The sequence below is a fragment of the Tachypleus tridentatus genome, chromosome 5, assembly GCF_004210375.1.
Source record: "Tachypleus tridentatus isolate NWPU-2018 chromosome 5, ASM421037v1, whole genome shotgun sequence".
Taxonomy (NCBI): domain Eukaryota; kingdom Metazoa; phylum Arthropoda; class Merostomata; order Xiphosura; family Limulidae; genus Tachypleus; species Tachypleus tridentatus.
The window spans coordinates 40,768,874-40,781,697 of NC_134829.1; the positions used below are offsets into that span (position 1 = coordinate 40,768,874).

At 35.5% G+C, this 12,824-nt stretch overlaps 1 protein-coding gene across 1 annotated transcript in view; it reads right to left on the reverse strand.

Annotated features, from left to right (window-relative positions):
- Nucleotides 1-1,161: 1,161 nt before the first annotated feature.
- Nucleotides 1,162-12,824, reverse strand: part of LOC143250996 (guanine nucleotide-binding protein G(o) subunit alpha-like) — a 46,404-nt gene continuing 34,741 nt past the window's right edge. Inside the window, exons 6-8 of the mRNA XM_076502264.1 lie at nucleotides 9,524-9,653; nucleotides 6,138-6,291; nucleotides 1,162-2,907 (exon numbers count right to left, since the gene is read on the reverse strand). Of these exons, the coding sequence (XP_076358379.1) occupies nucleotides 2,720-2,907; nucleotides 6,138-6,291; nucleotides 9,524-9,653 (472 nt within the window). The 3' untranslated portion in view covers nucleotides 1,162-2,719. The remainder of the gene's footprint in view (nucleotides 2,908-6,137; nucleotides 6,292-9,523; nucleotides 9,654-12,824) is intronic.

Genomic DNA, 12,824 nt, shown 5'->3' on the forward strand with positions numbered 1-12,824 from the left:
CTAAGCTGAATGCAAGAGAATTCTTTAAATCATTTTGCCTGCAACATCAACACTGATCTGGGAGATACGTCTCTCTGTAGTGTGGTGTGAAGCTGGTGACTGTGCTGTTAGACGCTGAAGTTTTGTGTTATTTGGATCTAACACTGCAACAACTTCAGCTATATTCTTCTTAACAAATTCACCATCAGAATATGGGCGTTTAGCACGAGCAATATTCAATAATATAACAAACTAGCTTCAGTTGTTGTTTCAACTTCCTTACTAAACGTTATCAACAGTGTCTGCTGGCTGTTTAGTGATGATGTTAATACAGTTAACTTGTTTTTTTCCGTAATTCTGATTTAGGTGGATAATTAGACGAAAAGTTTTTTTGTGATTTGTTTCATAGTGGCGTTTCAAGCTACTGGCTTTGTAATGACTGAGTAACACATTGCAGATAAAACACAAAGGTCTAACTTCTTTAACATTGAATGCAAAATCTTCCTCCCACTCTGGCTTAAAATTTCTGTTTTCATCTTCATACTTTCGCTTCTTACAATTTGATGACGCCATCTTCCTTCACAAAATTTTCACAAACACTTCTAAAACATTAAAGTGAAAAGAAACAATAAGCTCCAACACGCGCAACGCAACCAAATTCTACAGCGTCCGGTATCACACTAACGCTCCGCTTATGCACTGCCCGCAACACATCCACACACGCCGCAATCGTAAGCCACGCCCACCAAAACTAACATTGTCAGCACCGGCTTGTACAGTTACTGATTCTCCAGCACAATTCCTCTGTAATCCTTGGTGATCTGAAATTTCTTTAATCCGTGATTCAAATCTAGTATTAAAATTAGGATTGAAATTCTTAAGTATATTTACTCACCATGAATATTAAACTTACGTTTTAATTCAGTGAACTCTTAGTTTATACCTGGGATATAAGTATAAAGTTTGAAAATTTTTATTTACCTTTTGTATTAATTGTGATACAAAAATGAGCTCAGCCTACATATTTCCTCGATTCGCACATTATTTGTCAAAGAACCGCATGTGGCTCGCGAGTCGAGGTTTGGCCACCCCTGGTGTAAACCATACATCCAGACAAATATATTAATTAACGATAAATTAACAGAGATAGTTAAGTAAAGTAAATTGAATGTGATATACATAAGACAATTAATAAGTTAATTTATTTTGTAAAAGTAATGAAGTAATTTTCAATCAATTGTCCGAAAAAAAACAACTGAAAATGTTTCATCAAATTAAAATAATTTCTTAATTTATATATATATGTACCTTTCTCATCCAATAAAACTCTAGCGGATCATGAAGAAAAACAAACAGAATGTCAAAGAAGGTGAAGGTATTCAGTAGTAAGTTTATGAACATAAAACACTAAAACCCAGAGGTCTAATCCCTTTGTTGGACAGAATGCACATAGTTCACTATGTAGCTCTGAATACTGAGGAAAATATACTTTAAACTGATTTTGCCCTCAATGGCTTAACGGTACTCTAAATGGCTTATAACTATAAAATTCATGTTTCGATACCCACTGTAAGTACTATAGCCTATTGTTTCGCTTCGAGTTTAAAAACAAGCTCCATTATTAAAAAAAGATAAGAGATGGCAGCACCATCTCTGACAAATGATTGGTAAATATGTAGTTGCAAAATAACAAGGTATAACTATTAGTGTGATTTTTCAATGAAGATTTTTCTTCTTGATGACAATGGTCCAATAAAACTTGTATATGGTTCAGTAAGACCTAATGCCTTCAACAGTTTTTTTTAAATATTATACACCTTTTAATAAATAAACTCAGATTCTAAACTATTTGTATATCTTCTACAGTATTTACCTAAATATCACCTCAAGTTACTAAGTTTATTCAGTTTGTTTTTACCTTTACCAAAATTCTATTGTTTCGTAACTATATAACAATATAAAAACAAATGTTCCATTTTCAAGCAGTTTAAATGGATCATTAGACTGTTCATTTTGTGATTTAAGTAACTGAGTTTTGCATTATTTCTAAACTACGAAGTTGTAGGTTTTATAATACTGCCTGGAATATCGGAATTGCCAAACAGAAACCTTAAACTTAAGACAGCAAGAAAACTTTTACCTGTTTATTTTAAAATATAATTGTTTCTTAAAAGACTATAATTGCAGTTATTCACCATTTATAAAAAGTAGTAATACTGATGTACCACATCTATGTTAACTGGCTTCAGCGAATGGTTAGTTTTAAGGAAAAAAGGGAAAACAAATTACATCAGAAATAACTCCATTAGTATAACACCAAGCCAAACCACACCACTAATTGTCATATTTTAACATCATAAAAAACAAGTACGACACATCCAAAAATAAACAAAACTAGGAAATAGAACCTCTGGCCTCTTCAGATCTGGGGCTCTATCTGAAGTGGAACCTTTTGCCCTTCTGTTCCCAAGTATCTCAAATAAATAAAAGTTTCTGGAGTCTTCCGTGTCTAATATTCGTTTAAAATCTTATAGCTGCCATTTTCCCATCTTGAACTGAAGAAAATAGTTCATTAAGACACTGTTAAAGCATTTTCTAGACAGGAACCCAGATGCTTCCTATGGTATGGAACTCTGGAACTCAGTAACAAGAAAGTAGAAAAAGATGAAATTTGCGACTGACTGCTCCAGTCAACTCGTTGACTGGTTAGTGTCATATTTCACGCAACGTTGTACACAGTTTAATACAACCCACAACCTCGTAGGTTGTTTGCTATGATCACGTCCGTCACAGCATCGAACACAAACTGGATGTTTGTTGTGTCTGTGGCACAGGTCATGTGGCAATAGATCTCTTTAGTTCTAGATTTATTTTTGGCTTCAAACTGAGCTTGAATGTAGGCTGCTGCCTCGCCGTATTCCTGTGCTCCTAAGAAGAATATATTTTGGTGAACGTTGGTTCAAGTATTAAAAATTGTAAAAAGAAAGAAAAGATCGTTAGTTTAAACAATAGAATAAAAATAATTAAGTTAATAGCACAGTTGGAAAAATATGATATATAAAAGTCTTAAGTAAACATGAGTAATTACTTGAATATAATATGTTTATTATAGACTGTCATGTCATATGCGTTACTTCGTTATTAATAACTCTCGTTTTGAGTTTACTTTATGATTATAAGTATTATTTTATTACAAGTTTCAGCTTTTCCAGTAAGAAAGGATATCTTAAAGAAAGGTATGACGTTTCGTTCACTGGTCTGATCGTTCTCAAGAAGACAATTTTTAACGTAAAGAAGGTTTCAACATTCAAATCAATATTCAACAATCTAACAATGCACTTAGACTTTAAAATTGGGAGTGGTTACTTACCTGTGAGGCCCGGCATGGCCAAGTGTGTTAAGGCGTCCGACTCGTAATCTGAGGGTCGCGGGTTCGCATCGCCGTCGCGCCAAACATGCTCAACCTTTCAGCCGTGGGGACGTTATAATGTTACGATCAATCCCACTATTCGTTGGTAAAAGAGTAGCCCAAGAGTTGGCGGTGGATGGTGATGACTAGTTTTACACTGCTAAATTAGGGACGGCTAGCACAGATAGCCCTCGAGTAGCTTTGTGCGAAATTCAAAAAACAAACAAGCTATAGATAGTTTGTGACACCGACTATAACTATCATTCCTGTATCTTATAACATTTTCCTCTTTCTAATCTCGTTGGCTACCAATGTTATATCTAGTAACATTTCCTGTTTAAAATCTCATAAAATCCTTTCCCAGTGGAAATTAAACACCCACTGGCTCACACGATTATATCTCACGAATTTTAAATATAAAATCAACAGAGGACGACCTCATTATTGACTGGAAGGGGTGTCCAAGTACTTTTAGTAATGTAATAAATATTGTTGTGTTCTATACGTAACAAAGCAACTGGTACTTTTAGTAATGTAATAAATATTGTTGTGTTCTATACGTAACAAAGCAACTGGTACTTTTAGTAATGTAATAAATATTGTTGTGTTCTATACGTAACAAAGCAACTGGTACTTTTAGTAATGTAATAAATATTGTTGTGTTCTATACGTAACAAAGCAACTGGTACTTTTAGTAATGTAATAAATATTGTTGTGTTCTATACGTAACAAAGCAACTGGTACTTTTAGTAATGTAATAAATATTGTTGTGTTCTATACGTAACAAAGCAACTGGTATTTTTAGTAATATAATAAATATTGTTGTGTTCTATACGTAACAAAGCAACTGATAACAAGCTCTTCTTTGTAAATATTCTTTGAAAATATTAGACTTTGTCAATCTTTGACGTATCTTAAATATTATCATGTTATTATTACATTATATACAAATTGTTTCTTTCTAATAAATTAATGCCTGATTTGCCACTATCAGTATGCTCAAATTTACATAAAAATATACGATGAAGCTCTTCATACACTTACATAACTTCACTGAGAAATTTTTACAGTGTAGCTGAAACCAAATCTCATAAACCACGTTCATTCATGATATTAGAAAAACACGTGGGTTCAAAAAGTCTTGACAGAAATTAATAACAACCCAATAACCGGAGGGCTTTCAACAAGTGGGCCTTTCTTCTTCACGGCCGATTTGTCCTCTCAAGAAAAATGGTCTACCTTCCGAAAGCGCTCGGATAATAGGGTTTTTATTCATAAACCATGTTCATGTTTTCACTTTTTACCGCCACTAAGATCAGTATATAAGAATTTATAATTAAGTTAGTTGGTTTGTTTTTGAATTTCGCGCAAAGCTACACGAGAGCTATCTGCGCTAACCGTCCATAATTTAGCAGTATAAGACTAGAGAAAAGGTAGCTAGTCATCACCACCCACCACTAACTCTTAAGCTGTTCTTTTACCAACGAATAGTAGGATTAAAACCAAACGGCTGAAAGGGCGAGCATGTTTGGTGTGACGAGGATTCGAGCCCACGACCCTCGGATTACGAATTAAGTTAGTATCCAGTTTAGCTATACAGCAGAACTTAGATCACGAAGATAATGATAATTTGATCAAGGAAAGTTTTCATTGTGTGTTTACAACATCGTTCTAATTTCCAACAATAATAACTATTTATTATTATTTGTCATTCGGCTACATTTTATTTTACTTCGCTCAAACTTTATCACAAAGCTACACAACTGTATTCTGCAAAGCGTGGGTACCGAAACCCAATCGTTGGGTTTATAAACCATCAGTCTTTCCGTTGAGTCACCAGGGGAAGGAGGGGTGCTTTTATATCTGATCTTTGTAAATATTTTGCTTCGATCAGAAGTTAGTAAATAAAATTATTTCGATAAAACCCGTCTTTGACTGTATAATTTAGCAAACCAAGAATGCACTAATTAAGCTATTATGTTTCATTTCTGTTCAAGATGTTTTTAAACGTTGGTATATTTTTTAGTAAAATCTCACAGAAGTATCAAGGAAGTGTAAATGTGTTGCCATCTGTCGAGCTGAAAGAAATATAATAATAATATGGAAGACAAAAGCACCATAGAAAACAACGGCTACATGAACTTTCAGTGATTACGTTAATATGGAGTTTCTCTATTATACAGTGTAAACTTTCCAGACATTTAACGTTTATTATGATTATTCTCTAGTTTGATAAGTGCCACAACTATATTCTATAAAAATGTTTTGTGTTTTTCGTAAAATCCGAATATCATAAATTATTAGAATTTTGTGAGACATTATACTTCTAAAGTGCCATCTAGTGAGCAAGTTTCTCGTCAGTTGAAAGACGAAACGACCGATGAAGGTGGAAAGTTAAGTACGTCAAACAAAGAATTCCTCACAAAATAATAAATTTAAAGATACAAAAACCTTTCAAGGTTTATTCTACTAATATTGAATTTGTATCAGTACACTGACAGAAGTTGATGTGTCTGGAATGCTCACAGTTTTATATGCCTAGCAACCAAGATGCTCCAAGGATATATAGCACTAATAACACATGGCTGTCTGGGAAACGTGTGTCCAAGTTATCAAACGTCAACACAACCCACCGTGCGTTTAAATATATTTTCCATTTATTAATTATTACACGTTTTGTAAGAACTTGCGTATAGATATGTAATAGGTCTTTTAGCTGGGATTTCAAATAACTTGTTTATAAATTTACCTGTGTACTCTTGGAAGCAGGTGGTAAGAGGAGACTTCTTGATCTTTTCCTCAAAGAGGTCCTTCTTATTCAGGAAGAGAATGATAGATGTGTCGGTAAACCATTTGTTGTTGCATATGGAATCAAAAAGTTTTAAGCTTTCCTGGATGCGGTTCTGTGGGTCACAACAAACATTCCATGAATTATTTCCAGTCGTTCTTCACTTTCGTATAAAAATATGAGAAACAAAATTTTCAAATCAATTTGTGTTTATATAATGGATCAGAGAAAATACACACACATACAGTTTAATTTTTGTTTGTTTTAAATTGCGTTCAAAGCTATACGAGAGCTATCTGTGTTAGCCATCCCTAATTTAGCAGTGTAAGACTAGAGGGAAGACAGCTGGTCATCGCCACCAACCGCCATCTCTTACGCTACTATTTTCCCAACAAACAGTGGGATTGACCGTTATAGTATAACTTCCCCACGGCTGAAAGGACGAGCATGCTTGGTGTAATGGGAATTCGAGCCCGCGACCCTTAGGACTCTTAACACACGGCCATGCGGTGCCTCTTGAACACAGTAACATGGGATCATAACAGTTTAATGTAAATATATGAAAATAAAAGATATAACTGAATTATATTCAACTAACGGCAAAAACTCAGTCTATTGATCATTCTAAAATAAAGTCCTCGCGCTCAGCTGCGGTGTTCAAAAGTCTCTTCACCATTCACTGAGGACCGAGCGCACCGATCAAGGTCCTCCGTTATAGTTACCTTAAGGAAGATTTAGGTGAATAGAAATAAGAGTTGGGGCAGTCGCGTGATACCTAAGCACTCACGTCAAGTTTGGTCCAGCTGGCTTGGAAATGGGGATATAAATATAATTTCAAATATGGAACCTTTGGAATCATGAAGAGAGCAGGAACGCACACAATTCTATGTTCGATTGGGATTCAGGAATCTTGTAAACCTATTATTAGACCTCCCCCGTGGTGCCACGGTAGTTTTCCAGAGGCGTTTTAGCCCTTCTTCCTTGGTATAGGAGCTGAACTAGTAAAGAATTACGCCCTCAGTTGTTACCATTTTTAACCTGAATTTAATGCACAACGGAACTGAGGTGACGCTTGATACATATAAATTTAAACAACATGCATACTGAGAACAGATTCAAGAAATCAGAAACTTTCACCTTTATACTTACGACATTAGTTACTGTACAAATTCATGTATCACAAATCTACTGTGACTCAATTACAGCCTGTTGGAATTTAGCTCTAGATTTTTCTTTCGTTTCTCGGTTAATATTTAGGAAAGGATATTGTCTTATGGTAAGTTTTATCATGATATTTCATGTTGCATGTTGTCGAAATGATGAATCCAATTTCATTATATACAGCACAAGTATAGCGATCAAATATTACGTAGAGTTAGGCATGGCAAAGTGCTAAGTGGATCGATAGATCCAAGGTTTGAGACACGATATTCATCTGAATATTTTCCACACTTCCGGTTGTTGTGGTGTTATAGTTACAACAGTCAGTCCCTCTGTTGATAAGAAGTGTCCACTAGGCGACTATTTCTGCTGACGTTTACCCTCCTTCTGGTCGGTAATTTTAAATTAGGGATGGGTATACCTGGACTTTTCGATTCTTTAGCCGGATCGTTTACTCCACGTGTCATGTTATGTATGGTATAGTTTGAAAATGCTACATATTATACTTCAATACTTTAAAATACACAATTTATTACTCTATGAATACTATGCAACCATTACAGACTACACACTAGCAACCGTATACTATACCTAGAACTTAGGTATTCTAATAATATTCATTTTTTTGTCTGTTCTGAAGGTGTTAAAGAAAGTAGACATACATATACTTTAGTAGAAATTTTGTGCAACTGCGTACTAGAAGCTTATTAAAGTTTTTAAAAACGTCTAACGTTAGGTCGTATAATAACATTATACGAGAGCTGTTCAAAAAATACGCGGACTGTTTGAATTGCGCGGCTCCAGTTGGTTCCAGGGGAATCCGCTTGGTGTCGCTAGGTTCGCACAGATCAGCTGATTACGACGCCATTTCCCGATTGCAGATATCTTCATTTGTGTATTAGCTACGCGGTTTTAAGTGAAGTGCGATTTTTCCGTTTGGCGGATTTCAGAATGAATGACCTGAAGGAGCAACGACTTGCTGTGAAATTTTTGTGTTACACTTAAAAAATCTGAAACTGAAACTTTTGCTATGCTTAACACGGCTTACGGTGATGTTGCTATGAATCGTACGGCATGTTTCAAGTGGCATGAACGTTTTAAGGATAGTCGACAGTCCATTGAAGATGATGAGCGTCCTGGACGTCCTTCCACGTCAACTGACGACCCACACGTCGACAAAATCAACACCCTGGTGCGGACAAATCGACCTCTGACTGTCAGGGAGCTTGCTGAAGAGTGTGGGATATCAGTTGGATCTTGTTACGAGATTTTGACCGAAACATTGAAGATCCACCGCGTTGCTGCGAAATTCAGCCCTCAGAACTCGTGAGTTTTTGGCCAAACACTCGATCACTGTTCTTCCCCCCCCCTACTCACCTGACCTTGCTCCTTGCGATTTTTTCTTGTTCCCCAAACTCAAAAGACCCTTGAAAGGAAGAAGATTTGAGACGATTCCCGAGATTAAAGCAAATGCGACGAAAAAGCTGGAGGACATTACAAAAGAAGCGTACCAGGATTATTTCAACAAGTGGAAACACCGTTGGGATAAGTGTGTGCGTTGGGGAGGAGAGTACTTTGAAGGGGTCCCAGACCTGTAACTTCTAAATAAAGTACATTTTGTTTTATGACGTCAGTCCGCGTATTTTTTTAACAGACCTCATAAGTTTATTTATTGATAGTATTATGTACGTTAACATTTAGTCCTAAATAAACTAAAGAAAAAAACCGTGCATAAGTTACAGTATTAATTTATCTTTTTATTGAATATAGGCCGTACGAAAGGATATAACCAATGTTAGGCCTAAAACAAGTTGACTTGTAGATTTCGGGACCTGATATTAGATATTTTTGTGTAATTTTAGAGATCCTGTATTTAAAGACGTACTGTTGTAATAAAAATACCAATGTGTAAAGATACAGATGTATTGCTAGTCTCTGCTAGTGTATAAATAGACCTTACATGTCTTTATACTTTCATTCCATTACTTTATACGTGTGTGTGTTTCTTACAGCAAAGCCACATCAGGCTATCTGCTGAGCCCACCGAGGTAAATTGAACCAGTGATTTTAGTGTTGTAAATCCGGAGACCTACCGCCGTACTGGCAGGGGCTAGTTGATACGTTTACTGAGTTTATTTCACTCAAAAGGGAGAACAAATAACGTATTTTCTCTAAACACAACTCACTGTGGTCTCGTCTTCGTGAAGCACTTGGTCATATTCACTCATTGCCACACAAAATATAATAGCCGTGACATCTTCAAAACAATGGATCCACTTCTTTCTCTCTGACCTTTGACCTCCGACGTCAAATAACCTGAGAAAGAAAATTTCATAAACGAAGATACGATCCAGAAACCAGTTAAGTAAAATATATAACATAGAACAGATGAGCAAATTCCGTGTATTTTTTCAAATAATAAATCTCAAAAGCCAAACCTGCTAGTCAAGCATGTACTAAATATCGTTTAAAGAGAGAAACGTTTCGTTCCAACTGCATGTTAGGCATGAACTATATACCATTTATAGCGAAGTGTTTCGCTCAAACTGCTTGTTAGGCGTGAACTACATACCAGTTATAGAGAAACGTTTCGCTCCAACTGCATGTTAGGCATGAACTACATACCAGTTATAGAGAAACGTTTCGCTCCAACTGCATGTTAGGCATGAACTACATACCAGTTATAGAGAAACGTTTCGCTCCAACTGTTTGTAAGACATAAACTAGAACTAGTTACCATTTAGAGAGAAACATTTCGTTCGAACTGCTTGTTAGAATTAAATATCATTTAGAGATAAGCGTTTCGCTCGAGCTTTTGGTCAGGCATGAACTAAATATCATTCATGGCCAGGTGTGTTGGACAAAATGTACAAACTGCTCATTGAACCGTAAGCCTTTCAGTTTACACAGTACATGAATAATGATGGAATGATATCTAGAACCAACAATGATCAAGTGGTCAGTTACTCGAGGTTGAACTAAATATCACTACTTATTGACGTTTTGCACGAGTTTCTAATCAGACGTAAACTAGAAATATTATGCAGAGGTTTCGTAGTTTACGGTAACTTCGTTATAAATTTCTATTAAAAAACACTCACTGTAGATGGAATTTTTCGTTTCTGTCCTGTTTTTCTTTTCTGATTAAGCATACAAATTTTCTCAGCAATAATTAAAGTTAAATCTATTTTTTTAATAGAGACATTATCAACTTATGATATGTTTCTTATGTCTCGTGTCAAACTAGTTTGGTTTGATTCGCTTATTTTAGAGCAAAAACACGTAGGATTATCTGTTGTGTGCACCGCGAGGAATCGAACGCTGGATCTCACAAATCCCTAAACGTACCGTTGTCCCATTTGGAGGATTCGTGCCAAACAAAATACGTTCATTGTTATTATTTTTCTATTAGAAAATAAATTATTTATAGTTCTTTAACTACTAAAGTTATTCTTGCTATAATTTATAACGAACTTTAAAATTTATGAAATTATGTAATTGTAAAAGAATGTATATTTAGTACAACTTGTTGGTTACACATATCTTAAGCTAAAAAAAGAGCCACTGTGCAAATGAGTAATAGTCATGGTTAATTATGTGCTTTAAACATTTATACACTGTGCAAAATTGATCACTTTGTATCCGATTAATGGTACAGTAGGAAAAGATTAAAGCTAAACAAAGAGACGAAACCGATGTTCTGACACGTTGAAGGAGGCATCATGTGTTTGGGAGGGAATTTGTAAAAAAAAAAAGCTTTATACATACATGCATTCGATGCTTGGTTTCACGTGTATAGATTTACAAGGAGGTACAATGTGCAGCAATGTGAAACTTTCATTAGTGAGTAGACCACGATCCAATAAAATCTGAGAAAGTTACAGTTCGAATTCTCAATGTCCAACAATGTTGAAAAAGTACCAGAAAGGATTTGATTTGTTTTATTTTGAATTTTGCTCAAAGCTACACGAAGGCTATATGCGCTAGTCGCCCGTCCCTAGTTTAGCAGTGAAATACTAAATGGAGGGCAGCTGGTCATCACCATCCACCGCCAACTTTTGGGCTACTCTTTAACCAATGAAGAGTGAAATTATCTGTCACATTATAGCGTTCACAAGATTGAAAGCATATTTCAGTTGGATGTGGATTCGAACCCTCAACCCGTAAGTCGAGTGCCCTAACCTATTGGTCATTCTAGACCAATCAGAAAGGGTTTGATAGGACTAAACAGTGGAAGGTCCCCAAACATATTCAGGAATTTATTGCAGTGTACTTCATTGGTCTCGACAGAAATGGATCTCCAAAATGAAGGGAGTATTTGGAAAGGTAGAACATCATATGCCAGCAGGCAGGGATTTTTTATATATTTTTTTTTATTTTACAGACTTCATACTTTCTTATAATTCTACCAAATTAGCACTATGTTTTATAATTTGCTTATTGTATTATTTCATATAAAAAACATTCTGCAGTAAATATTCAAACTACGGTACTAAGAAAATATAAACACAAAAATCTTAAAAATGAGGATAGTGTCTGAACACGTTTATTTGAAATATACCAATAACTGAAATCGCTTGTAATATGACTTGTGAGCACGTGTAGCTTCTCAAATAATGTGTGTTTTTGTTTTTCTAACAGCCAAGCCACACTGGGCTATCTGCTGCGATCACAGAGGAGAATCGAACCTCTGGTTTTAGCGTTGCAACTCCGTAGGCTTACCACTGTTCCTGCGGGGAGTTTCTCAAATAATAAAAAATACGGGAGCACAATTTTCCCAGACATTTCCACGCTTTTCGTACTAACGATACCAGAGATAGTGATCTGGTGAAGAGGTGTGGCCCAATGTTCCTCTTATCAAGGGTTACGACCCACATTTAGGTGGTAAGAATGTACAAAATGGTGGCAAACAGACTTTGAAAATAGGTAATACTTCATTTATTATGTCTCTACAGAGACATACTGTTACACATAATTTTCAATCGACCGAGGTATACTGTTACACATAATTTTCAGTCGACCGCCTTTCCTTCATTTCTTAACATAAGTCTTAGTAGGTTTATCCAATAATCAAACACGCCCGAAAAAGGTGTATTTTTTTAATTTTGTGACTTAGGCCTTTTTAAGAAATTTATATGGTCAAAATTTACCTCTTGGGTTGCTGTACCATAAATGTTAATGCCCACAACACCTTGACATACAAAAAATTGGATTTTCTCACTTTGAGTTTCTTCAGAAGGGTCAGAGTTCACAAAAAAGTACAATTTTGGGGGGCTTGGTCAATTACTCATCCATATTTTCATCAACTTACATAAGATTTGGAACAAAAATACTTTTTCTTTCATTTTTACAGGTCCTATACATATGCTTACAAAAATGTGGGATGTACCCATTTTTGGTCATTTACGGGGTGTCAAAATCTTAAATAAATCCATAGCTTTAGGGGTTTTGATCAATTACTTAGCCTCGTTTGGGTTTGTTTGTTCG